Here is a 25,453-nt window from a genome sequence, read left to right on the forward strand (position 1 = left end):
TTTACCTCCCACGCGCCTTCTATATGGGTATGTTTTCCTGGTTTAAACACTCTTCTTTTTCATAAATTTAGATCAGTCGTGAGAAGGACTGCTTTGTTGTTGATTGACGTTTCGACAACCTTAGCGGTAGTCATCTTCAGAGCCAAAATGACTCATTTTGACTCTGGTCATTTTGACTCTGAAGATGACTACCGCTAAGGTTGTCGAAACGTCAGTTAACAACAACAAAAACAGTCCTTCTCAGGGCTATACCAACCTGGACGATCTACATTTACAAACATGTAACGATACTCCCGGGTTCAAACAATTTACTTCACCAACTTCTTCATTGTCGGGTTTATTAGAAATCTTTGACCCCAAAACGACTACAATACTATCACCACCACATATCATGTTTCAAAACGAGATCTGTTGATGATAATATTTATTAATTTTAGGAAGTTATAAGAGTTTTACCTTAATGGTCACATATATTATAAGAAGTAAGTTTTTCCACAGCTTTAGCAATGTGCTCGTTAAATTTATTCAACACTGAAAAAATCACAATTAAATATTCTAAAAATAATTCGACGAGTGATTAATTCTTTATTCATGAATTGACAAGTTTCGGCTGAACTATTATTCAGCATTACGACATCAAGTTATATTGGGAAAGCATAAACAGAAATCACTTTCATTTGGCTTTAGCTTGGCGTTTCTTTCGTCTTCCTTCCGTCTATTCTTTGTCTTCATGACACTGCGAGCTGACACGAGCTTAAACAGTCAGACGGTTTCAATATCCCACATTCCATGCAATACAACGTTATCAAACTGTACATTTAAGAGAAACACTTCAGGACCATATGATGATTCGCTAAACCAAGAAAATTACACACTTCAATACAGACTCGTATCACAAACTCTTTTAAAACATTGCCAACTCAGTTCTTCATTTCGTTGTGTACATACACTATCTCGTAGTTGCGTCGCATTCCGTATAAAAAAAACAATTCCCAAGGCCACTGTAGCACATTAAGGCGATAGCGGCAATAAATATAATCGTGCAAATAGTACAAGGTCTGCGTTCAAGGAAGAAACTTGCCAAATATAAAGTCATAAACATTGAGTGATGCTGAAGAAGGAACAAGTTCGCTGGTTTAGGTATCAACAACAACGGTAAAAGCCATTGCAAACAATACATATTTCTTCTTGGCAGCTCGTTCTTGTCTTTAGATAAAATATATAAATTACTGTAGTTCATATACTGCTTAAAGATTCTCTAAACGTCATTGTTTTTGCTTGAAATTCGAGACAACTTTTGTCAATTTTGTTTCATAATTCGTGATGATTCATTGCATTCAATCGTTTGATTTGTTCGGATTACTGGAAATATTTGTCGCGTTAAATATTTCCTGTACAAAACTCCTTTAAGGAGTTCTAGAAATTTCATTCTTTTTATTACCATTTCGTCTATATTTAGTTATATAGAACGTTTAACAGCTAGTCAAAGAAATCTTTGGGCTGTAATTAAGCTTTGGATATTATGGAAAATATTCTTGAATTGCATTGTTAAAATATTCGCCAAATTGATGCTTGTTCGACATTTTTTACCCGACAAACATAGCGATCGTTTATCATCGAAAGTGATAGTGGTTTTCAGTTAAATGAGTTTGAGAATCTCTTTCAAAATATTGACTTTATTCGGTAATGGCTGAGCGAGAAGTTGAAGGGATGGAGAAAGAAGAACGTGTAGAATCTATGGATGTAGAAAAAGAAAAAATTGGTAATGTTTAACGATAAAATATTCGCATAGCTATCATGGACAGTGTTTAATTTTTTTAATTGTTTACATTCCTTGATAGGCGTTTTATTTTTTATCCTTTTTACATTATTTTGTAGAAAATGAAGATTTACAATATATTCCTGAGTGTCCTGTTTGTTTACAAACGTGTACCTTGCCAGTGAAGCTTACTTGTGGACATATATTCTGTTTTCTTTGTATAAAAGGCGTTGCATTTCGTAGCCGAAGATGTGCCCTTTGTAGGAAAGATGTTGATTTGAAATATTTTGACAATCCTGATATTGTCCATCTTGATCCAAAAGTTTCCTTAGACAATGAAGCACATGAGGAGTCATCAGAGGAATTAGATGGATATCAGTGGTATTATGAAGGACGAAATGGGTGGTGGCAGTATGATAGATCATCCTCGGCTGAAATTGAGAAGTCCCATAAGGAAGGAAAGAGACTGTGTGAACTTCTTATTGCGGGATTTTCATATTTTGTGGATTTTGAAAACATGGTGCAGTTTCGAAGACTGAACCGCAAACGAAGAATTAAACGGGATGTTGTTGATGCGGAGAAGAAAGGTGTTGCTGGTGTAAGGTTCGGAGCTCAGAGATTGGACAATCTTTCAAACAGGCAGAGAATAACATCAGACAATGATAGATCAGATAATGTCTCAAACAGACAAAGACCAACATCAAACAATCAAGGATTGGATATGTTCTTCAACATTCAAAGACCAATGCCAACTGACATTAATTTATCCACTGCTGGTGCGGAATTAGAAAGAATGGTGATTGGATCTGTTGACAATGATGATGAAAATCGTAATAATTGTCTTGTTCAAACAGACAACACTCCGTAGCTTTGATACATTCAGATATGTATAAAATCATGAGCTTTTGGCAGATGTTTTAAACAAGATCTCCATTTCTCATTGGTTTGGTTATAAAACATAGAACACTCATAAAAAAAGAATATTTATAAAAAAAATACTCTTGTTTTTAATGCTTTCCTCTATTAATTACAATCTGCTGTGATAAAATTACTAATTTTCGGCCAGATTAATGATAAAGTCATTTGTAATTTACACCAGATGTTTTGAATTAAAATGAACTAACTATTGATTTATTTTAACATTTTATTTATTGTCGTCAGGTTTTCATTTAAAGCTATCATTTTACGAAGTATAATATTGCAAACTTTCAGCTCATCATCAAACATTTATTTTATGAAATACACCCCCCTGTTTCATTGCATCTGAGCCTCCACCCCACCCCCCTTCTTCGCCAAAGCAAGCATCTTCGCTATGCCACCTAAGCTCATCATGTTGTAATCTTGTTCATGTCTTGTCTACATGATAAGTTGAACAGATTTTTCGATGCTCTCTGTAGAAATGACACTTTTCTTTTTACAAGATGTTGTTCTGAACACCATACGTCCATCAACAAATGTCTTTGTAAGGTTGTAGTTATGATCGAACATGATGAAGTTGGCGTCTTTTCCAACCTCGATCGTGCCAACATTATCGAGTTTGGCAATTCTAGCAAGAAAATAAGAAATCGTGAAATAATGAAACTTCAGCTTCCTCTATACACCCTTCCTCCCCCCAGTCCATTGTGAAATCTAACTAAAAGATCCTTCACACACACACATGCACCCCATCAATCTGTGGTAAGCGTTTAACTAAAGATCCGTATGAGGTTCTTTTCAGAAGGTGAATACTTTTAAATTCTTTAAGTTATTTCGCGTTCCTTTGCAATTATAAATGCGTGCATTGGCATCTGTGTGTTGCCTTTATTTCGTGTTTATTTTCTCACCTAGCAGGATTCTCTGAAAGCATCATGCAAGCTTTTCCAATGGAAACGTCAAAGTTCTTAGTTAAGGACGTGAAGATATCCAACATACTGCAACAGCTTCCCACAATCGTATCATCATCGCATCGTTTTACGACATCATCTTCCACTTTAACTAAAACAATTTTCATGTATGATCAAGCACATATTAAACAATGGTTGTCTTGGGGAAATGTTTACATTCACATAAGTCCATCACGCAGAATTGCTATATTACCGAGATGCTGAACATCTCTGGCAGAACTGTGAGCGATGATTAAAATTAAGAAGACAAGATTTTGTCTACTTTTGTACATGATTCTGGGTGTTTTTTCTTACTTACCATCTTGGCCACCATATTTAATTGTTTCTTGAAGTTGGGAGCGATAACCAACGCCACTTGTTACGAACGCAATGTTTCTCCAATTACGGGAATTTAAGACCAGTTTCACTGCGAATGGATGCCTGCAGGTTAATCTCGTGTTAGTTTGTGAAGATGGTAGATCTTTGTTCTCTAACTTTAGATTTTTAAAAACTACCTGGCATAGAAGTGACGACTGGGGATAGAAGTGACTACTGGGGATAGAAGTGACTACTGGGGATAGAAGTGACTACTGTGGATAGAAGTGACGACTGGGGATAAAAGTAACTTTCTTACGTGTTTTGCAACTAACGATAACCCTGCATCTCCATACTTACACGTGTATCATATCGCCGATGATCTCTACTGTTGGTGGAATAATTCCAGCGTATTTTGCTTGCGAAGGATAATTGTCAAGTAATCCAAAATTGACCAACCCGGGATTTCTGTTCGCAAAAAAATAAGTCGTTCATGTTCATTTTTACCCGTGTTCCTACATGGCTATCTTTTTTCTGTATTTGAATTGCTCCTTTCTAAATATCATTGTACTTTACCTGTGATGGAAGGTTGAGACGTTAAATAAATGTGTTATATGACATTGTTGGTCTTTACACATAGATAAAGCATCAAGGATCGCTTCTTCGTCAGCTTCACGATCATAACCAAGCGACGGAAGGATGTTTCTGAAAAAATAATGACGTCATGTCTAATCCAAGATTACGTCATGTCAATGCAAAGTTCTATTCCTGCTGTGAAGTAAGTGTTTACCTCTGGCGAATCATTTTGATTGGTTCATAATTCAATTGAGATGCAACACCTGGGCTGATCGTCATTATTTTAAGCTGGGTCATTGAGTCCAACAGACTGCCAAATTCATTTTCTCCATATTCAGTTGAGCTTTTTGGTAGTCCACCGAAATCAGCAATTAATGGACCCTGCAAAAAAAAGTCGTTTGTTGACTAAATATTTTCCCTCTTCATGTCTTTAAGGTTACATAAGAGTAAACAAGTATAGCTCACCGTGACTGACTACAGGCTTATCGTCTGATCAATTTATGTTAAAAATAGTACTGTGCTTCCTGTTTACTGCTACTTTACCTCTGCCCGCACGCCCTCGATCACAGCTCCAGCAACTTTATCGCCAATTCTGCTTGTGATTTTTTTCAACAATGATCGAGTTTCTTCATCTCTTTCCTCGGGAAAGACGACACTCGCCAGCAATGATGTCGTACCTGTTGTGACAGCCTTTGCGCAGGTATATTCTAAATCGCGTGTATTTTCAAATTAGCTCTATTAAATCGCTTTTTTAAATAAAAAAAGTAATATTACAGTTGATATTTGTTTACCTGGTTTCTTCCAGTAATCGAGGATATCGTCACTGCCTCCTAGAAAATGATACGGATTGATTTGGTTGTTAGATAAGATTACTTTTCATAGACCTTTAGTCTTTACGGGAAATATGTTGTCCATAAGAATTTTTTTCTATACTCGATAAGGGAAAAAAATGAGTGCGAAACATTACACGTGAACAGTCTGTATTTCTGTCTCGTGCATCATGAAGTGTTTCCATAAAGGCACGTGAATTAAGTATGGACTCTGTTGGGTAGTTAATTGATCGGCAAGTCATTTGACTCCTTAGTTCAATTTCCTTCTTGAAGTTGGTCATTGATTAGTCATGCGCGAGCTTTCATCTTTTATTTTCATAATTAGCTTCAGCAGTCACATTTAAAGATTAATATAAGATTTCCGTCTTCACAAGAACTTAAGCTTTTTATATGGAATCTCGAGACAAAATCTGCTGAATTTTTGTTCGATTTTAATTTTCCCATCAGACTTTCGGCTTGCTAAAACAGGCTTTATGTCTTTCAAATGTTCGTTAATCTCATTAGCATATTTTGCGCAGACGATGATGATTTCCTTTCAATTGATTTGTAAAAATGCTCTAGAAACTCAAGGTCGTTCAATGTTTATGATTTATTGACAAGTTTCTGCGCCCTGCTGTGCTTGAAAAACTTTTCCACATTTTCATGGCTCGCAGCACGATCAAATTGTCGTCATTTAGATCGTGTACCCTACAATTAAGACCTTAGAGTGTCTTTGTAAATATCATGTCGTCTGTTTTTGATTTATTTGCTATATTTATTTAACTTCTTCTTGAGAAACTTGTTTTACGAGTTTGAGGTTAAAGGTCTCGTCTGTTATTGCCTTCATTGTTTGAACAGTAAATTCTTAACAGTTTTCGTCAACGATATTCTATGATGCAATCGCGCAGTTTGTTTGTCTGGAATTTCTATTTTATGTGTGCCACGTAATGCACAAAAATGCAACAAGATACTCCTCAAAATACCTTCATGTACCCCAATGCATCTCGATGTTTTTGAAAAAAGTGCAGATGTATGTTAAAGTACTTATAATATTTGTACAAACACTATCGACGAAGGTTATTGAAAAGCTTTGCTTTCCATACAACTTCAATAATTTTGAAAAGTTAAAACCCAATTTTAGAATAGTGATTTTTAACTTGCCAGTTTTCTTACCTAAGCCATAGTTATGAATGTCCACAAAACCTGGAGCGAGGAGATGACATGGAACAGCATCGCATCTCTCACACTGCGCCACAGAATTGATAGACGATTCTGCTTTTGATATCTTTGTGATTTTCCCATTTTTAGCGACAACATAAAACGGTCCCTCTCTGATTTCCCCTTTGGGGAAAACAATATGATCGGCGAAAATCAAGACGTTGTTTTTCATCATCTTTTCTTTGACGCGATTAAAACTTTTGAAGTGAAAGTGTTGAGAAGAAAATTGTCGAACAAATGTTCTCGCTACTCTTCGCTCGAACGTAGTCAACTCTAAAATGAACAATTTGAGATCGTATGCTGTTATTCATAGTTGTATCTTTTGAAGTTCACGTGTTAAATGGATCTTGTTATTACCCGCAGGGCGACACCTTGGATAACCTGTGATAGGATTTAAACAATGCTATTGTACTACGTCTTGGAACAAAAGGAAAAAATCTAGGACAACTTGTTGATTAAATAGTTTTGTTGATGAAATATTTAACATTACTTATAAACCAAGAAGAAATGCAGTATTTAACGCATTTTCTCTCTACACGTGTTGACCATGAACTTCAATAAAAAATAGTTGTTATTGCTTGACCTCTCGTGATAAACAAATTGAAAAATAGACGCAAGCGTGAACATCGCGTGAGTTGAAGCAACTATGGCATGACTTTCTAAGACAATATTTTCATACATTTGTTGAAGAATGTTAAGATCTTTCCGAGAAACCCGACTTTTCCCGCTTGTTTTAAACCCTTCGATTTACTGGGGCTTAACAGGTTGAACTTGTTACGTCAAAAAAACGAAGATTTAGAAAACGCGTGATATGTAAGATTGGCACGTTTACTACACGTGCAATCGTGGCGAACGCATTCTCAGTTTTCCAAAACATGATTTCATTTGGTGCATGCAGTGAAACACTATATTCACATGTTAGTTTGTTAGTCTTCAGTGTCCGGTGCGTCTGTTGACTGGAAATCAACTTTTCCGCATTTTTATCTCATAGTAACGACTGCCAAACAGAGTTTCATAAAACGACATCTTCAAACCTCATACACGACAAGTGTTGACGTTTGTTAGTTTAAAAAATACTCTAAGTTGACGTCATTCGTACTGTTAGACAATGCAAGGTAGGTCAAGGAGACTTTGTGTCGTCAGAATCTCTCGTTTTCTTGGCACGAAATAAAATTGAGGCTCTTTAAAACCGATCGCTCGCTTTTCAACTTTCGGGACTAATGTTTCTCATTATTTTTACTTTTATGCAAACCAGACTATGCCAATATACATCAACGGGAACGCATTTTTGAGGAATTTGGATAAAATGATAGTTTTTTTTTGATATTTTTAAGCTTTTTCATTTTTTGTATACAGTATTTTCATAATGTGCATCATCGTTTGTTATTGTTAAATAACTATTTTATGCATTTCATTTTAGCCATTTGGACCAAAAAACTGAAAACTCTTGAACTTTGGTTGGAAGAAAAGAAATGGACGACAATTTAAATAATGAACAAAGAATAACCTGCAAAAGTCTAACTTTAAAAACGGATAAAAGTGAAGGTATGAACTATCGTTATTGGTTTTAAAGTTTTATTTAAACAGTCTGACGAAAGATAGGAGGACAGGGAGAAAGTTTATAAAAATATAACTTTCCTGCAAAAACATCAAATAAGTAGGAAATGTTCCTAAATTGATCTTTAGGAACTGCAGTTTAGAGATAATAGAGTATGTTGGATCGTTTTCACAAAAGAAGAGAGAGAGAGGAGATAGCAGTTTTGTATTTATACAATTGGTTGTTCACTGCTGACCACTCGTCTCTTCACTTCTCTTCTCTTCTCTTCTCTTCTCTTTCAGATCAGTAGACATAAAGATAAACACAAAGGTAATCATAAAGGTAGACATAAAGGTAGACATAAAGATAAACATAAAGGTAGACATAAAGGTAGACATAAGGTAGACATAAAGGTAGACATAAAGGTAGACATAAAGGTAGACATAAAGGTAGACATAAAGGTAGACATAAAGGTAGACATAAAGGTAGACAGGTAGACATAAAGGTAGACATAAAGGTAGACATAAAGGTAGACATAAAGGTAGACATAAAGGTAAACACAAAGGTAGACATAAGGTAGACATCCAGTCCATAGTAAACAGGGGAAATTTTCTCACTCTTTTGTTTGTATTTTAGCGTTAGTGTGTTCAGAATTTATACTCATGGAGTAAAGTGGGCTTCTCATAAATACTTTTTGTTGTTTAATTCATTGATTGCTTGATTTGAAATATTTTAGCAAAAACCTTTCGATTGGATAGATGAAGAAATGAGTTTGCATTTGAATTTGTACTTCACGAAATGGAAACACCTAGAAATTCAATTCGTGCCGAAACATCAATAATCAGTGGTAGGATTAAGGCAAGTCACGTCTGACGATGCATAGTCATTTCTTTTTTTCAACTGGGTTTTTACTGTTGTTCAAAGAATGGAAAATAGACAACGATGGTGCTTTAACTGGTGCATTTTTTGGTCTTTTTGTATTCCAATTTCTCAGTGAAATTCTTCGGTATTTTGAAACAAGATGGTTTCGGCAACGAGATGTCGTTTCTAGGAATGGCGATCGTTCTCTGCCAGAAAATGTGGATTATGGCAGCTGTGAACGGCACAACGAAGTGCCATCAATTGCTTCTTCACGAGAAAACACAATAACCATCGTATTCGCTCACAATGTGTACATTAAAAACGTATTTACAACGCTACGTATGTTCAACAGTTTTATTATTCTGCCATCACTAGTTGCTGCAAACTATTTTGTCATGTTGGCGGTCATGACCTACAATGTTTGGTTATTATTGGCAGTTTGCACAGCAAGTGGTTTGTCTTATTTTATTTCACAAACAGATATTGATTTACCACGACGTAATACTAGCGCAAGTAAGTGATCTTTGCCTGTTGTTATTATATTTTAATTATTATTATCCCTCTTTGATTTCCATTTCTTTGTTTATCAGTCACGTAATTTTCTCGTGAGCCAAATATGCCAATATTACGACTTGTAGACAGCAAAATGCTCATAAAAATAATGTACAAGTTTTTTTTCTATCAAAAAAATCATGTAACGTGAATTTAGATGACGTTAAATGTCCGTCAAGAAATAAGAACTATCGTCCTTTAAACGTCGAGGATTTAATGAAGAGTTAAAGGATATTTCGCGAATTTTGTCTTTTATGCATCCATCCTTTGAAAAGAGAATTCTAAGTATCAGTTGAACTAGATATGTATGGTGCCTTGATCTCTAACTATTTTACGTTAACATAGGCTCTCAAAGAACCATTGTATTCAACGAAGACATCGACTGCTGACGGAGAAATTATAAAGTGGAATAATTCTTTTTAAAAAACTGTAAAAATTCATATTTCTGTATGATTGTATAAAATGTTCTTTTAATTCTTCTCGACGATGGCTTGAATGCACCTAATAATGGAAATGAACATCAGAATTCGTCAAACATTTTAACGACATCAGTTTTGATGTAATTAATGCAATACGTTATGACGTAATTAACACCACGAGTTATGATGTAATACAAAGTAGTGAATTTATAGTAAAAATATAGAAATGGACTTAATTTAAAGTTACGTTAATCTTATGATTGCATTGGATGATGTTGACAGATGGGTTATAGATGTTACTGTGGTTTGGGTGGTGGAGGGATGCATTGGATAATGTTGACATGTGGGTTATAGATGTTTACTGTGGTTTGGGTGGTGGAGGGATTGCATTGGATGATGTTGACATGTGGGTTATAGATGTGTACTGTGGTTTGGGTGGTGGAGGGATTGCATTGGATGATGTTGACATGTGGGTTATAGATGTTTACTGTGGTTTGGGTGGTGGAGGGATTGCATTGGACAATTATGACAGATGAGCTCGATCTGTTGTCATGGTCTATAATAAAACTGTTGCATTATAAAATACTATTTTTGGACCTATAAAGATTGACATTTCAAAATAACTATGCAGTTCAGTTCAAGATAAATGTTCAAATAAGTTAAGAAAGAAATTGAAGGAGGCATGATTTATCAGTTGGACAGTAGCCATGCCGTCAATCACGTGCACAACCACGTGCTACCTACTTCATCCTCTTCTTTCACAACCTTCTTGATATTAGAACAGTTAATTTCGTAATTGAAACTATCGATAGCCGCCGACAATATATAGTAAAAATAAAACTTCTCAAATCATTCCATACTTAGTAAAATTTTTCTGACATATAGCTATGTCAAAGGAGACCTTACCTTATTTCGTTATCTTCTCCATGTTGTATACACCACGCTAAGAAAAAAATCATTGCGCAAAGATTATATTGTTCTAATATCGTTTAGATGCTGTAAGAATCACGATCAATGCTATTCACGACTTACAAATAACGTAGTTTTCAATTGGTTGACTATTTATTTATCCAGTTATCGACATTCTTGTTCTAGTTGTGGTATGAATTTCCAAACGGGAACTTCCATGTTTTCAACAATGTGTGAAAACATTCATTAATATCGTCATCTTTTCTTTAGACTCGAGCAATACAGGTTTTTCACGAGAATTGTGCAATTGTGATAGCGATGCTGCTAATTGCCTTAAAAAAAATACCAAAGCAAATACAACAGTAGATTATTGCGTATCGACAGAGACATATGTCATGTTTAAGAAAAACAGACAATTTTTGTGCATCTGTTTAAGCATGTATAGGAAGAATGAATTAAATAGTGTAGTTTTTTGTTAGCTTCTCTATGTAGTAGCTTCTCTGATGATAATTCATTAATAAATCGAAATCTTTCGTTGTAACGTGTTTTTCGTCAAAAAAAAACCAAGTTACTTTATTATCATTTTCATCACAATTCTCACACACCGCAGAATTTTCCCCATTATTCACTTGAGAATTCGTCTCTTACGCATCGATTTCTCATTCTCCCTTATGCACTAATTCATATCGAAAAACTTAACCAAAACCTTTACTTTGTTTGAGAATTATCTTTTACGGTTAGCTGACCAAGCTTAAATCGGTGAATACCAACATATGTTAGTCTTCTATTCTTCAATATTGAAGAGAATATCATGCTTCATTAACTATATTGACACAGCTAAATTGTGGAGGTACACACTTTAAGATATCGTGTAAATTATAAAAGTTTACAAAAATACGATACGCTGATACGGTATATGTGCAATACAAATATAAAGAATTTCTACATTATCACAAACATTCTAAATAAGGTAAGTTAAATCCGTAAACATTTTGTTAGTATAAGATCTCTGTGCGTGCTTGAAATTTTCTTATGTTTATTGTCATCTAGCCTCCTGTCTCGTTATGAAGAACTTGACGCTAGTGTTGGTGTTTGCGGCAGCCATATGTTCTTGTTGGAGCGCAAAGACAACTATAGGTATAAATGGTACCCTAAAGGATGATGAATGTTCAGTTTTTTTACATATATTTTGGTTTCTGGTCATACAGTCTGCTTTCTGTGGATTTCAAGTTTGTTTGTATCGTTTAAGGGAACAATCGCTCTAAGAGGAATCTTCTTAACTTTGGTGTGATGATATTTACTGCCACAGGGAGAAGTCCTTTGGATTTTAATGGTTACGGATGCTACTGTGGCTTTGGTGGTAAAGGTACACCGCTTGATGGTATTGATAGGTATGTTAAGGAGATTTCGTCGACGGTTTCTTATAATAAATCTGGTCACATTTTACTCTTGATTTTGATCATTTTGTGTAGATGTTGTCAAATGCATGATACTTGTTACTCAGATTTAAAAAAGAAAGGGCATTGCAAGTCTTTGGAAGTGTACCTACTGTCCTACAAAACCACATTGCCATTGACCTGTGGTAAGTCCGTGAACTTATATTTTTCAATACATAATAACAATTGCATCGATGGAAATTAGTTTTGTTTTCTGTTTTTTCATTTAGCAAAAAACAACTCCAAATGTCGTGATGGCCTCTGTGAATGTGACGTTAGCGCAGCATTGTGTTTTAAAACACAGACATTTCAGGAAAAATACAGGAAATATGACAGATCCAAGTGCGAAAATGAAGTAAAAATTTAAAAGCGAAGTCGATTCAATTCACTTGAGACGAGTTAATCTTTTTGCGTATCGATGTTGTTACATTGCGTATAAATGTAAAATTATATTTTTCTTAATGAAAAGATTTCTCTTTTGGTATATTTCGTAGTTTCGTCCATAAAACAGGTTGCATTTTTCCCCTAGCACAGGGGTCTCCAAACTTTACAGCCATAGGGCCACATGAACTTTCATCCAGCATGTTGAGGGCCGACGAACCGTATACCGCTGGTCAAAGAGCGAATATTTTAATAAAACGAAGTATATAACACAAGCTTCATTAGTTAAGAAAATAGCTTCTTCCTTAGCTCAAAAACCCTTGAAAGCACTTTTCCACAACTTAGCCATCTTACTGCAGTGTAATATGGCATGTCAACAGATTCTGTCTCAGTAGGAAGTTGGGACAAAAATTGACGTAAGCCACTCTTGCTAGTTGGCTTGCGTCATAACGTGAACTTTCTGAACAAAGTTTATTTTGTTTAATAATATTATTTTTCTTAAGTGTCTCTGCGGGCCGTAGTTTGGAGACCCCTGCCCTAGCTTGTTGAAACAAGCCATCTATTGTATTCCTCTTTGATTGATTGGTTACAAGTCACAACACTACTAGTGTATGTGGATTGCGTTAACAACACCTCTTTTTGTTTCACGTGTTTTAAACTTGTCACTAAACTTCCTCAAATACAGTAGAGACACAGATAGGTAAACATAATTTCATGTTTCATCGTGCCTATGAAAATAAATAAAGCGTGTTTATTTTTACAGCTGATCGTGTAACAATCAGTGTTATCTTTCTGCTGCCGACAGACCAGGACTAAATATTCGTAAAAAATTTAGTGGAATTATTCTATAACAGCCACGCATTTCTAACAGCATAAAAAATTAGCAACCTCGACCGTCTCATCTTACAGAGAAAACTATTTAGTTGATCACGGTAAGAATAAACATTCTTACTTTAAAGAAATTTCCTACCATGAGATCACAGAGAAGTGAAGTCAGTTTTCAATTCGTGGGAGACAGTTTGTAGTTACGCGCATTTCGTCATTATGTTTCATTTTCCATGGTCTCTTGGCTTGCGTGGCCATCTTGCGCGAGAGGTGGCAGAATGTCACCTAACCTTGAGCTTTAAATTAGTTAACGATAATTGAGGGATGGGTTGCAAAGATTAGAGAAGTGAAAGGATTAAAAACTGTAAAGTTTGCAATAATCAATGATCCAATACACTGTATTACTGATGTTTTTGAAAATAACGATTTATTTTTGTTGCATTGTAATGAATAAAACATATGTATACTATAAGATTCGTTACATGAAGTATATATCAAAATTTAATATGGCCGACTGCGATGGTCACAATTGCTCTGGTCACAATCACATCAGCGAAGAAAAAGGAGTACAATATTCATTGTTCACGAAAATTGACTTTACACATGTTGAAGTTTTAAATGAAGCTGAAGAAGGAACAGGAAAAACAGTTTTTAAACCGTGGGAGGAGAGACTAGATAGAAATAAGGTCAAACCGTCAAAAACTTGTAGTTGAAGGTAATAATTGTTGATTTTCAGCCAACTCTTATACTTTTGTTCGTCAGTTTGTAGAAAGTGACGTTGATCAAGAGCTATTATTTAACATTCCGTAAGCATCTCGTTGACATTACTCATCTGAGAAGGAATTGCTTAGAAGGAATCATGTCATTGTTTTATCTGTAAATGTTATCACAGATTTACCGGTAATGTGAAACTAAAAGGTGTCATTGTAATGGGAGGAGAAGGAGAGCAACATCCGAGAGTTTTAAAACTGTGAGTGGTTTCGTACTTTTATTTTTAGTTCAAGTGTTATAATGTTGATTTTTCTTTAGTTATAAGAACAGACCTCATATGACCTTTGATGAAACGGAAATGGAACAAGATCAAATGTTTGAGCTTGTTCACGATTTCAATGGCACAATTGAATACACCACAAAGTTAGTTCTACTACTAGATTTTAGCATGTTGAAATCTTTGTGAATTTAGCAACTTTATTTCAAAGTCATCCTCATTCAGAATCATTCTGTCTGAGGAATACAGTTCACTTCTCGTCTTGTTTTGATGCATATTTTGCAATCTCAAGATGTCTTGCTTCTTCGGAATTTGTTTTATACAAAGTTAGTTCAACTACTAGATTTTAGCATGTTAAAATCTTTGTGAATTTAGCCACTTTAACCACTTTTTTTGACCAACTAATTGAAGGCTTAAATTTAACACTGTAATTTATGTACAGAGTGCCAAGATTTTCAAGTATTCAATGTTTGTCAATGTATTTCCCCTTAAACTATGGTGCAGAAACAACCATAATTACATATATTGGTCTAAAAGGTGAATTTCAAGAGGTAAATTACAATATATGCCAATTAATCATTATATTGATCCTCTACATACACAAACAATGACAAAAGTTTTTGTTTTGTTCTTTTAGGCTCACAGACATGAAGTTACAATTTGTAATTATGAAACCAGAGCAAATCCTGCTGACCATAAAACAACATTCTTGAACTCTGTCAATCACACAATCTCATGAAACTTGAGTTAGAATAAGTCCTTGGAATAAGTTAGAATATGAACAATGGCCTTTAAAATTTATATTAATTTATTTATTTGCTGTTTTGTTGGTGCATATCATTGAAAACTGTTGATAATGCTGAAGACATCGCACTTAACATTCACATTACTCTTTTCAATACTGTTATGAATAAGATTACAAACACCGCTTGGGGCTATACTATGTATGGAAGAGGATGAATTATTAATATGTCAGCCGTTCGTCCGCATTTTTGCATAGTTCATGTACGAAATGTGATCTTTTTGTCATGTTGCGTGGAAAGGAAAGCCTAGGCCACACTATCGTCCATATCGACGAAAATCAGAACGAAAACTGCCGCAACGAAAATTTTGAACGAAAACTCGACGAAAATTTCGTTTTCGTGCATATTAGAAGAATTAAACTTTTGACCTTTTTCGTTAAAGAAAACGCATACTATTGGCTAATAATATTAGACTTTGTGCTCAAACATGGCGGAGTGGCAAGAGGTTTTGATAAATCAGGGCTAATAGACTTCCTAAGATGTGTGCCAACTTTAGTGATGTGAGGTCTAATTGAATCCAAAATGTAGTCAAAATTTGTCGTCGTCATTCGCAAGTATTTTATGTGTCTATTTTCATTGTTCGGCTCTCGTTTATTAATTGGATGAATCCAGTATCGACGTTTGCTGTTGCTTGTTTTCAACTTTAAAGGCAGTAACTTTTTCTTAAGAAGAAGTAATCTTTTTCTTTTAGAGATCGCTATTTTTTCTAATCCGTCAAAAATGCCGCTTGCTTATTGGCCAAAAAAGTTTTGGCTTTGCAAACATGCTTGTAATTTTTCGTCGTGTCTGGCATGCATTTCGTGCACGAATTTTCGTTTTCGTTTTCGTCAATATAGACGATAGTGTGGCCCATGCTGAATTCATAAGAAGAATGACGGCCTCTCCCTTTATGTAAACGGAAGTAAAAGCTACCATTAAATACTTAGTTTTACCTACTCTGTTGTGAACATACGTCTTCCATATTTTGGGCTAGTCCATATTTAAAGTAAGTTTGTTGAGTTGTTGAGCTATATTCTTTAGTTTTACACTGTTGTGAGCATACGTCTGCCATATTTTGGGCTAGTCCATATTTAAAGTAAGTTTGTTGAGTTGTTGAGCTATATTCTTTAGATAAACTATTTAGATAAACTTGTGTTGACAAACGTTCGATTCAAGACTTCGCCTTAACGTTGCCGACCATGGATGTGGTGTGTATTATATAAAATGTATTATACTAGGAATATAAAGGGCGTTTTAGTCAAATTTCCCATCTTATTTTGACAGACAGTCATGTCTTGCTCCAGCTGTTTCTTCCTGAAATATTTTGCTGTCTTTTGGTTGGCTTTCAGTGATGGTAAGATTGAATGTCTTCAATTGGTTAACTAGTCATGTAGATACTTTCATAATTTTGTTTTACTGCAGCTCAACTTCAACCTCCTTCAGATGGTTCGGAAATTGTTCTTAACTCTGGTGAAACTAAATCAATAACATGGAGGTATAATGGTGTGGTGCCTGAGTTTGATTTTAAGAGTTGGACTTTCATTGATGTTGATGGCACAAAAGGTCTGGCAACAATGGATTCTGGTGGATTAAAAACATTTCACGAGCTCAACATAGACTTTAGAATAATAGAACCCTTCACTTTGGTATTGAGGAGTGTAAATGAAACATACAATGGAACATATTCCTTAAATGTGTTTTCAATTACAGCAGTCGCTGAAACATCAACAGTTGATGTCTTTATTGCTGGTTTGTAAAAACTATTATTTTTTAAACAGATGTATAGAAATGACAACCCTTATTTCATGGCAACCAAAATTTCAACTAAAGTCATTATTTTCTTCATCATAAAAATATAACCATTACAATGTTCATGTCATTTTGTTGCTGACTCTACTCAGTTCAAGATTTTTATTTTTGCCTCTGTTTTTGAAAAATTTCTTCATTTTTCAAAATATTCTTACATTTTATCTTATCAGTGAATCATTTTTCTTTCAGTTCCACCAACAATTGATGTCAACTGTTCCGATACAACAACTCTTAATGCAAGTGCATCTTTTTCTTGCCAATGTAATGCAAAAAATGGAAATCCACCTGTTAATGAAGTCAAATGGTATAAAGATCCTCAAGTCCTTTCCTCAGGGACAGAAATGGCAATATTAAAAATTGAAAGAGCAAATCGCTTTGACAATGGCCAGTACAGATGTGAAGCAATGGGTCATGAGAAATCAAAAGCAGAAAAAACAATTGAATTGATTGTTAACTGTAAGTTAACTTTTGATCTTGTAAAAATTTGCTAGTCAGCAAATTTCCATCAAACTGAAAGGCTTATGTAAATGCTGTAAATAGTTGAAAAGTTTGAAAATAATTTAGTCTTGTATATTGTTTTATTGTATAGATAAACCTGTCAATGTTCGGTTGACTCTCCAGAGAGAAGGTGATAAAGCAACATTGACCTGCACTGCTGAAGGCAACCCACCACCAAGATATGAAATATTTGTTAATGGTTCATTAAGTGTTATGAATGGATCAACACTTGTCATAAATGAAGTCTCCACAAAAAATGTTGGTGATTACACTTGTAGAGCAACCAATAATCTAGGTAGCCAATTGTCACAAAAAGTGAACCTACCTCTTAAAGGTGAGAATATTATCATTGAGTATCAAGTTAAATTTTTTAGCTGAGTAATGTTTTTGATTAATGGGTCGGACATTTATTTGACTTTATCCATACATGTATTCATTGAAGGTTTGAGTGAGGGATCTGTCTGTACATGAATGGATATCTGTTTCTTTGTGTGAAACACTTTTTTCATTTTTGTCACAGTTTTTTTCGAAAAATATCTATCAACTGTTCCAATTCAACAATTCTCAATTCAAATGAATTGTTCTTGTGTAAATGTAAAGGAGAGAATTTTAATACACCTGTTAATGTCACATGGTATAAAGGTAGTCGAGTGCTTGCTTCAGGGAAAGAAATGGCTACATTAACTATTCCTCAGGTTGATCGATCTGACAAAGGACTGTATCGATGTGAAGTAAAGAGTCACGAGAAAGCTGAAGATGAAAAAAGTGTTGAGTTGATTATCAACTGTAAGTACGAAATTGTATAATACAGTAATATGACAGTCATTGCTTATGATTATAAAAAATATGAAACATAATTGTTACAATTTTATTTTAGATAGACCTTCCAACATTAGTTTGACTCTCCAAAGAGAAGGTCATAAAGCAACGTTAATCTGCACTGCTGAAGGCCGTCCACAACCAAACTTTGAAATATTTTCAAAGCGCTCTAAACTTGTCTATAAAGGATCCACCTACACATTTGACATCGTTAAATCTTGTGATTTTGGAAATTATACTTGTAAAGCGACAAACATTTTAGGCAGTGCCATATCACATGACATACACGTGCAGACAATTAAAGATAACTTTATGTATTGAAGTTATTTTTATAATTATCTCGTGGTTTAAATTGTCAGACGAAATGGTTTTCTAAGAATATTTTGGCTTTCCTTTTAGATATGAAAATCTCAACCACAAGCATTGTTGATTGTAAAACGGACTGGCTTGTTACCTCCATCTCTGTTATATCTGGAATTATTTTTGGGATTTTGTTTTGCTGTTTGATATTTTTATGTTATGGTCGACGATGGTTAGTTAAGAAAAGTCAAATGTCTCAGTCACATGATGCAAGGACAAATACAGTGAATACAACTTATGAAGAACTAGATCTATCAAAAAGAGACGACCGAGATAAATATGAATCGTTGAGGAAGAATAATGATGACGATAATCAATATCAGGAGCTGAATAAAGTCAGAGATCCCGAAAACAATTACCAATCCTTGAATAAACCATGATTTGAAACTTTTCAAATTTTCATTTTAATTGATTTTAAAAACCATGCACATCCGACCAAAAAAACAGTTTTAAATACGCAAAAATCCAGACAAACAAGTTTTGATGAGTTAATGTCGATATAAAAAAAATTTGTGAAATACTTTAAATTGTTTTTTCATTCGATAAACACGACCAACTATTTCACCTTCCCTCTTGTTTTTACTCATTTTGTTTTCAAGCCCTTAGATGGTTTGCGTGTAAACAAAAAGATAAAATTCAAAAGCAAAAAAAACCCGTTTTCGGGCCATGCTTCCCGATACCTTCTGATATGTAAGGCACTAGAACGCCGCATGTTAATGTTTCGGTAGGAGATTTCGGCCCCTCTATGCTATCCTACTTGGGAGATGCAATAGCAAGCTTCCGCCCATCAGACCCCGAGATCACCTGCGATAGGCTTTGCTCGGGGTACGAGCAAATTTTACAGTCCTTTAATCATAAGTTATTCAAACTGACATTACGTTTATTTAAGTTTGACTAAGGTAGATCACTGGATAAGTTTTCCTTTCCAGTCATCTAAGTGATTATCCACTCAAGGACGTAATTTAAAAATTTTATGATATCGACAATGCCATTATCAGAAGTCATATATACGAACTAGATAAGTGATGTTTTTGTACTTTATACAAATAAATAATCCACTCTGAGATCACGAGGGAATTTTCACAGCAAACAATACAATTTTTATCCAAATGAGAAAGAAAGATTTTGTGGTACACCACAGTACTGACCGAGAAAGCGCAACACATCTTGGCACTCAGGATTGTGCGATACCTGAGATACATATGGAATGATTGTAGTTTAAACATTAAAGTTGATAAAGTTATACCGTATGAAATGTATAAAAATACATGTACCTTTGTAGCCATAAAAAACTTATTCCAGGAGTCTTTGTTAGCTGCCCTGTCTGGTCGTTTGAACTCTAATTTATTTCATAGAACAGGATAACCTTGTGAAGGAAAGATACTCAAAGTTAGACTTAAAAAGTAGTTTTTCTCAATCGTCCCACAAGATCCCCTGTGAGCACCCTTCTTCCCCAGATGTCCCTCTCACGGAATATATACTCATAGGTAAACGTTTAAAGTTGATTTCCTTAATTGGTACAATTGTGTAGCACAATATCCCTCGTGAACGGCCTTGTTCCCCAGATGTCCTCCTCAAAGAAAGATACTCAAAGTTGAATGTTAAAAGTTTAAAGTTGATTTCCTCAATAGTTACGATTGTAGATAATATTCCACGTGAACGCCCGTCTTCCCCAGATATCCTCCATATATTAAGGTGAATGACGTTGTCTATACTAAACAATAGTAATTAAAAATACCAGTGATGACGCAAGGTAATGACGTAATGTTGGTGGTAGGAGATACTAAAGATGCAGCATATGTTCCACGCTCATCAATGGGAAGAATTTGTTCAATCTGTAAAATTTCATACAATGATATTTATTAGCACAAGACAGAAAGGATGGCTTTGCAATGAAGTCGAAAATTTAGAGTTCACTTCTCGTCTTGTTTTCATGCATATTTTGCAATCTCAAGATGTCTTGCTTCTTCGGAATTTGTTTTATACAAAGTCAGTTCTACTACTAGATTTTAGCATGTTAAAATCTTTGTGAATTTAGCAACTTTAACCACTTTTTTTTGACCAACTATTGAAGGTTTAAATGTAACACTGTAATTTATGTATAGAGTGCCAAGATTTTTGAAGTATTCAATGTTTGTCAATGTTTTGTTCTTTAGGCTCACAGACATGAAGTTACAATTTGTAATTATGAAACCTGAGCAAATCCTGCTGATCATTAAACAACGTTCTTGAACTCTGTCAATCACACAATCTCATGAAATCTGATTTACAGCAAGTTCATGAAATATGTCTCTAATTTATACTGTAAATGTGAAAAATAACTACTGATGTTTATTTAACTGTATAATTTCACTGTTTGTTATTTGATTTAGTGCATGTCAATAAAATTAGTTGGTATAATTGTATCACAGAATAGATATGTATCTATTCTTTGATTGTATCCAGGCATCACACCTAAATATCATATTTCTCCCGTCAACAAGACTGTTATGAATGAGATTACAATACACCAGCTGTGGGCTATTTATGGAAAGGTGATCAATTATTTATATGCCAGCCGTTGTTATACAACCTGCATTTTTGCATTGTTTATAAGGAAATACGATCTTTTTGCGATGTTCCATGCGTGGCTCGAGGAATTCATAATTACGCCAGCACAGCAACACCCTCCATGTAAACGGAAGTATAACTAAGATACTAATATCATAAAATTCGTATAAGCTTACGTACGTCGTTGGAATATATCGTGAACATTTTGGGGACATTTTGTGTGTTCGTTACGCCAGCTTCATATCAAAGTAAGCTTCACTTTCTTTTTGTATCTGCTTGTTAAGTCATGAAATTATGACGACTTCCACCAATAATTTTTTGTTCCTGAACTCAGCTGAGAATTTTATTGTCTATTGCTCTCAAACAGCAATTTTTTTCTTGAGATAATTATACGTCGAAGAAGATGACTTCTCAAAGTATCGTTGATCAAAGTTTTGTAGAATAAACGCAATCTTTTGGTAGAAAAATACGAAATTATTAGTGTTTGTTTTATTCAGAGAAGAGAGCGACTACAATAGCACACCCATACATAACAATTGTATAATGCTAAATGAGATATGATCTTCGCACTTTGCTGGACAATTTAAGCAATCGTCTCAGGACCTGAAAAAATCCCGTTGAGTCACCTGATTTTTTCAAGTCCTGAGACGATTGCTTAAATTGTCCAGCAAAGTGCGAAGATCATATCTCATTTAATTTCAAACATCGCACTGCACAAAACATTCAATTGTATAATGGTTTATCAAAGTTTTCCAGTATACTTTATTTGTTGGAATGACTTTTTTAGTCAACTTTCCCATCTTATTTTGACAGACAATCATGTCTTGCTCCAGCTGTTTCTTCCTGAAATATTTTGCTGTCTTTTGGTTGGCTTTCAGTGATGGTAAGATTGAATGTCTTCAATTGGTTAACTAGTCATGTAGATACTTTCATGATTTTGTTTTACTGCAGCTCAACTTCAACCTCCTTCAGATGGTTCGGTAATTGTTCTTAACTCTGGTGAAACTAAATCAATAACATGGAGGTATAATGGTGTGGTGCCTAAGTTTAATTTTAAGACTTGGTATTTCAGTGGTGTCGATGGCAGAAAATTTCTGGCAAAAATAGATTCTGGTGGATTACAAAAATTTCAAGAGCTCAACATAGACTTTAGAATAATAGAACCCTTCACTTTGGTATTGAGGAATGTAAATGAAACATACAATGGAACATATTCCTTAGTTGTGTTTTCAATTACATCAGGCTCTGAAACATCAACAGTTGATGTCTTTATTGCTGGTTTGTAAAAACTATTATTTTTTAAACAGAAGTATAGAAATGACAACCCTTATTTCATGGCAACCAAAATTTCAACTAAAGTCATTATTTTCTTCGTCATAAAAATATAACCATTACGATGATGATGTCATTTTTTGCCGTGTGGTTGCCGGCTTAGAATTGCGCCAACGTATCCTCTGCGTGTCGTAAAAGACGACTAAAAGGGGTTGGTGTGAGGAAGGGCATCCTACCGTAAAACTTTTGCTCCAACAAAATTCATGAACTTTGGATCGGAGTTTAAATATCTGGGCGATGTGTTAAATGATGGTGGAGGGTGCGAGCAAGCGGTGAGGAACAGAGTTCAAGCAGCGTGGTGGAGTTTTAGAGAGTTGTCGGGAATGTTGTGCGGAAAGTCGATTTCGTTGAAGCAGAAGGGAGAATTGTATAAGGCATGTGTTAGAAGTATTTTGGGATATGGAGCAGAGTGTTGGGCGCCGAAAGCAGAGGACCTGAGAAGATTGGCGTCGACGGAAAGGAGAATGCTTAAGATGATGTGTGGTGTAACGTTGATGGATAGGATTCGAAGTGAAGAGATTAGAGAAAGAGTTGGTGTTGAGTGTATCGAGAATTGGGTAAGGCGCCAGCGTTTGAGGTGGTTTGGGCATGTGGAAAGGAGGGAAGAAAGTGCTGAAATTCGTAGAACGTTGTATATGAATGTTGATGGAGTCCGCAAACGAGGTAGACCGAGAAAGAGATGGATGGATGCTGTGAACAGTGATATGAAGGCGATGGGTATAACGAGAGATATGGCGAGTGATAGAGACGTTTGGCGTGGAAAAATTCATGGACCGGTCAACCCCCCTGGCGGGGATTAATACTGGCCGGTATACAAATGTTGTTTGTTTGTTTGTTGTGATGATGATTTCATTTTGTTGCTGACTTTACTCAGTTCAAGCTTTTTATTTTTGCCTCTGTTTTTGAAAAATTTCTTCATTTTTCAAAATATTCTTACATTTTATCTTCTTAGCAAATCATTTTTCTTTCAGCTCCACCAACAATTGATGTCAACTGTTCCGATACAACAACTCTTAATGCAAGTGCATCTTTTTCTTGCCAATGTAATGCAAAAAATGGAAATCCACCTGTTAATGATGTCAAATGGTATAAAGGTACTCAAGTCCTTTCCTCAGGGACAGAAATGGCAATATTAAAAATTGAGCGAGCAAATCGCTTTGACAATGGCCAGTACAGATGTGAAGCAATGGGTCATGAGAAATCAAAAGCAGAAAAAACAATTGAATTGATTGTTAACTGTAAGTTAACTTTTGATCTTGTAAAAAAAATTTGCTAGTCAGCAAATTTTCATCAAACTTAAAGGCTTATGTAAATGCTGTAAATAGTTGAAAAGTTTGAAAATAATTTAGTCTTGTATATTGTTTTATTGTATAGATAAACCGGTCAATGTTCAGTTGACTCTCCAGAGAGAAGGTGATAAAGCAACATTGACCTGCACTGCTGAAGGCAATCCCCCACCAAGATATGAAATATTTGTTAATGGTTCATTAAGTGTTATGAATGGATCAACACTTGTCATAAAAAATGTCTCCACAAAAAATGTTGGTGATTACACTTGTCGAGCAACCAATATTCTAGGTAGCCAATTGTCACAAAAAGTGAACCTACTTCTTAAAGGTGAGAATATATATCATCGAGTATCAAGTTAAATTTTTTGCTGAGTAATGTTTTTCATTAATGAGTTGGGCATTTATTTGACTTTATCCGTACATGTATTCATCAACCACATTGCCGTGTGGTTGCCGGCTTAGAATTGCGCCAACGTATCCTCTGCGTGTCGTAAAAGACGACTAAAAGGGGTTGGTGTAAGGAAGGGCATCCTACCGTAAAACCTTTGCTCCAACAAAATTCATGAACTTTGGAAAAGAAGATATGGCCCCCAGTCCCCGGCAGCCCTTCAGTGGGCAGGGGGTGCGAAGAATCTCCGGATCGAATGTTGGTGGAAGTGTCACCCTTCGGGTAGGCACAGTGAACGTTGGGACAATGAAGGAAGGAGTGCAGAAGTGGCGGACATGTTGAAGAGAAGGAAAGTTGATGTGTGTGGGTTTCAGGAGGTAAGGTTTAAAGGTGAAGGTACGAGAGTCATAAAGGGTGAAGATAATGGAGCGAGATTTAAGTGGTTTTGGAAGGAAACGGAAGTGGCACGAATGGTGTTGGCTTTGCGATAAGAGAGGATTGGGTGAAGTCGGTTGTAGCAGTGAAGAGAGTTTCGGACAGAGTCCTGAGTTGATGTAGTTATTGGGAAGTTGTGAGGAAAGTTCTGGACAGGTCAGAGGAGACATTAGAGGGCGATGTGCTGGTGATTGGAACGGTGGAAGAAGAGGATACTGTGCGCATGGAGGTTTTGGAGTTGGTGATATGAATGCTGAAGGCGAGGCGATGGAGTTAGCAGCGAGTTGTGGGATGGTGGTAGTGAATACGTGGTTTATAAAGGAAGAAAGCAAGCTTGACGTATGAATCTGGTGACAGTAGGACGGTGGTGGATGGAATGAAGAAGAAGGAAGGATGATGGTGGAAAGAGAAGAGGAGAAGCTGCTGGTCATGGACTGGAGAATCAGGAAGGTGGAAGAAAGGTTGAGAAAGGCAAAGCTGGAAGGAATGAAGGGAAGCAGTGTTTCCGTGACGAAATTGACATTGAATGTGAGAGGAAGGATGGACGTGCTGGAGGGAAAGGATAAAGGTAGTGGAGAAGGCGGGTAGTAGAAGAACAGGCATGGTGGTGGGATCAACGAGTCAGCGAAGTGATTGGCGCGAAGAAGTTGGCATTTAAAAGGTGGAGAAAGTCGCGGACTGAAGCAGATAGAATCGATTACATCCGATTCAAGAAAAAGGCGCGAAAGGAGGTGGCTAAAGCGA

At 35.5% G+C, this 25,453-nt stretch overlaps 7 protein-coding genes and 1 long non-coding RNA gene across 11 annotated transcripts in view; 6 read left to right on the forward strand and 2 right to left on the reverse strand.

The window, feature by feature from the left end:
• The first annotated feature begins 532 nt into the window (after nucleotides 1-532).
• Nucleotides 533-2,889, forward strand: LOC124451387 (E3 ubiquitin-protein ligase rnf146-like). The gene is made up of 2 exons (XM_047002003.1): nucleotides 533-1,762; nucleotides 1,879-2,889. The coding sequence occupies exons 1-2, from the start codon at nucleotides 1,687-1,689 to the stop codon at nucleotides 2,625-2,627; spliced, it is 825 nt and encodes a 274-aa protein (XP_046857959.1). The 5' UTR covers nucleotides 533-1,686; the 3' UTR covers nucleotides 2,628-2,889.
• Nucleotides 2,743-6,832, reverse strand: LOC124451383 (N-acetylglucosamine-6-phosphate deacetylase-like). The gene is made up of 9 exons (XM_047001997.1): nucleotides 6,495-6,832; nucleotides 5,304-5,342; nucleotides 5,056-5,219; nucleotides 4,727-4,893; nucleotides 4,513-4,641; nucleotides 4,297-4,404; nucleotides 3,941-4,062; nucleotides 3,583-3,733; nucleotides 2,743-3,305 (listed from the first exon to the last, which is right to left on the reverse strand). The coding sequence occupies exons 1-9, from the start codon at nucleotides 6,712-6,714 to the stop codon at nucleotides 3,116-3,118; spliced, it is 1,290 nt and encodes a 429-aa protein (XP_046857953.1). The 5' UTR covers nucleotides 6,715-6,832; the 3' UTR covers nucleotides 2,743-3,115.
• Nucleotides 6,833-8,812: 1,980 nt separating this feature from the next.
• Nucleotides 8,813-10,144, forward strand: LOC124451393. The gene is made up of 2 exons (XM_047002011.1): nucleotides 8,813-9,450; nucleotides 9,835-10,144. The coding sequence occupies exons 1-2, from the start codon at nucleotides 8,952-8,954 to the stop codon at nucleotides 9,876-9,878; spliced, it is 543 nt and encodes a 180-aa protein (XP_046857967.1). The 5' UTR covers nucleotides 8,813-8,951; the 3' UTR covers nucleotides 9,879-10,144.
• Nucleotides 10,145-11,648: 1,504 nt separating this feature from the next.
• LOC124451395 (acidic phospholipase A2-like) lies at nucleotides 11,649-12,721 on the forward strand. 2 transcript variants are annotated; one of them, XM_047002014.1, is made up of 5 exons: nucleotides 11,649-11,787; nucleotides 11,868-11,954; nucleotides 12,067-12,208; nucleotides 12,290-12,399; nucleotides 12,484-12,721. In XM_047002014.1, the coding sequence occupies exons 2-5, from the start codon at nucleotides 11,882-11,884 to the stop codon at nucleotides 12,618-12,620; spliced, it is 462 nt and encodes a 153-aa protein (XP_046857970.1). In that variant the 5' UTR covers nucleotides 11,649-11,787; nucleotides 11,868-11,881; the 3' UTR covers nucleotides 12,621-12,721. The 2 variants fall into 2 exon arrangements, with proteins under 2 accessions (XP_046857970.1, XP_046857971.1); XM_047002015.1 differs by having other exon boundaries at nucleotides 11,868-11,946; nucleotides 12,065-12,208.
• An 884-nt stretch (nucleotides 12,722-13,605) lies between these two features.
• Nucleotides 13,606-15,446, forward strand: LOC124451388 (PITH domain-containing protein 1-like). Its single transcript, XM_047002004.1, has 6 exons — nucleotides 13,606-14,145; nucleotides 14,222-14,265; nucleotides 14,352-14,429; nucleotides 14,489-14,593; nucleotides 14,890-14,998; nucleotides 15,085-15,446. The coding sequence occupies exons 1-6, from the start codon at nucleotides 13,843-13,845 to the stop codon at nucleotides 15,184-15,186; spliced, it is 741 nt and encodes a 246-aa protein (XP_046857960.1). The 5' UTR covers nucleotides 13,606-13,842; the 3' UTR covers nucleotides 15,187-15,446.
• An 885-nt stretch (nucleotides 15,447-16,331) lies between these two features.
• LOC124451379 (hemicentin-2-like) overlaps nucleotides 16,332-25,453 on the forward strand; it is a 46,537-nt gene continuing 37,415 nt past the window's right edge. The window contains exons 1-7 of one of the 2 annotated variants that reach the window (XM_047001991.1): nucleotides 16,332-16,437; nucleotides 16,514-16,583; nucleotides 16,652-16,978; nucleotides 17,228-17,494; nucleotides 17,628-17,870; nucleotides 23,569-23,835; nucleotides 23,972-24,214. In XM_047001991.1, coding sequence (XP_046857947.1) covers nucleotides 16,429-16,437; nucleotides 16,514-16,583; nucleotides 16,652-16,978; nucleotides 17,228-17,494; nucleotides 17,628-17,870; nucleotides 23,569-23,835; nucleotides 23,972-24,214 — 1,426 coding nt within the window. In that variant the 5' untranslated portion in view covers nucleotides 16,332-16,428. The remainder of the gene's footprint in view (nucleotides 16,438-16,513; nucleotides 16,584-16,651; nucleotides 16,979-17,227; nucleotides 17,495-17,627; nucleotides 17,871-23,568; nucleotides 23,836-23,971; nucleotides 24,215-25,453) is intronic. The other variant, XM_047001992.1, reaches the window with a different exon arrangement.
• LOC124451391 (opioid-binding protein/cell adhesion molecule-like) lies at nucleotides 17,885-19,111 on the forward strand. 2 transcript variants are annotated; one of them, XM_047002007.1, is made up of 3 exons: nucleotides 17,885-18,322; nucleotides 18,414-18,669; nucleotides 18,755-18,925. In XM_047002007.1, the coding sequence occupies exons 1-3, from the start codon at nucleotides 18,004-18,006 to the stop codon at nucleotides 18,783-18,785; spliced, it is 606 nt and encodes a 201-aa protein (XP_046857963.1). In that variant the 5' UTR covers nucleotides 17,885-18,003; the 3' UTR covers nucleotides 18,786-18,925. The 2 variants fall into 2 exon arrangements, with proteins under 2 accessions (XP_046857963.1, XP_046857962.1); XM_047002006.1 differs by lacking the exon at nucleotides 18,414-18,669 and having other exon boundaries at nucleotides 18,193-18,322; nucleotides 18,755-19,111.
• Nucleotides 19,663-20,114, reverse strand: LOC124451404. Its single transcript, XR_006950442.1, has 2 exons — nucleotides 19,990-20,114; nucleotides 19,663-19,906 (listed from the first exon to the last, which is right to left on the reverse strand). It is a non-coding gene; the product is annotated as an uncharacterized LOC124451404 (long non-coding RNA).

Source organism: Xenia sp. Carnegie-2017, unplaced genomic scaffold (genome assembly GCF_021976095.1).
Source record: "Xenia sp. Carnegie-2017 unplaced genomic scaffold, XeniaSp_v1 HiC_scaffold_24, whole genome shotgun sequence".
NCBI classification, from domain to species: domain Eukaryota; kingdom Metazoa; phylum Cnidaria; class Anthozoa; order Malacalcyonacea; family Xeniidae; genus Xenia; species Xenia sp. Carnegie-2017.

Coding starts and splice junctions, on each gene's coding strand:
- LOC124451383 (XM_047001997.1), bottom strand. CDS start 6,714: ATGATGAAAAACAACGTCTTGATTTTCGCCGATCATATTGTTTTCCCC. Junction 5,220..5,303: donor CGATTACTGGAAGAAACCAG/GTAAACAAATAT, acceptor CACGCGATTTAG/AATATACCTGCGCAAAGGCT. Junction 4,894..5,055: donor TCGAGGGCGTGCGGGCAGAG/GTAAAGTAGCAG, acceptor TTTTTTTTGCAG/GGTCCATTAATTGCTGATTT.
- LOC124451393 (XM_047002011.1), top strand. CDS start 8,952: ATGCATAGTCATTTCTTTTTTTCAACTGGGTTTTTACTGTTGTTCAAA. Junction 9,451..9,834: donor ACGACGTAATACTAGCGCAA/GTAAGTGATCTT, acceptor ACGTTAACATAG/GCTCTCAAAGAACCATTGTA.
- LOC124451391 (XM_047002007.1), top strand. CDS start 18,004: ATGAATGGATATCTGTTTCTTTGTGTGAAACACTTTTTTCATTTTTGT. Junction 18,323..18,413: donor TGTTGAGTTGATTATCAACT/GTAAGTACGAAA, acceptor ATTTTATTTTAG/ATAGACCTTCCAACATTAGT. Junction 18,670..18,754: donor ACAATTAAAGATAACTTTAT/GTATTGAAGTTA, acceptor CTTTCCTTTTAG/ATATGAAAATCTCAACCACA.
- LOC124451387 (XM_047002003.1), top strand. CDS start 1,687: ATGGCTGAGCGAGAAGTTGAAGGGATGGAGAAAGAAGAACGTGTAGAA. Junction 1,763..1,878: donor TGTAGAAAAAGAAAAAATTG/GTAATGTTTAAC, acceptor ATTATTTTGTAG/AAAATGAAGATTTACAATAT.
- LOC124451388 (XM_047002004.1), top strand. CDS start 13,843: ATGATCCAATACACTGTATTACTGATGTTTTTGAAAATAACGATTTAT. Junction 14,430..14,488: donor CATCCGAGAGTTTTAAAACT/GTGAGTGGTTTC, acceptor ATTTTTCTTTAG/TTATAAGAACAGACCTCATA. Junction 14,999..15,084: donor TAAAAGGTGAATTTCAAGAG/GTAAATTACAAT, acceptor TTGTTCTTTTAG/GCTCACAGACATGAAGTTAC.
- LOC124451395 (XM_047002014.1), top strand. CDS start 11,882: ATGAAGAACTTGACGCTAGTGTTGGTGTTTGCGGCAGCCATATGTTCT. Junction 11,955..12,066: donor GAGCGCAAAGACAACTATAG/GTATAAATGGTA, acceptor GTATCGTTTAAG/GGAACAATCGCTCTAAGAGG. Junction 12,209..12,289: donor CCGCTTGATGGTATTGATAG/GTATGTTAAGGA, acceptor CATTTTGTGTAG/ATGTTGTCAAATGCATGATA.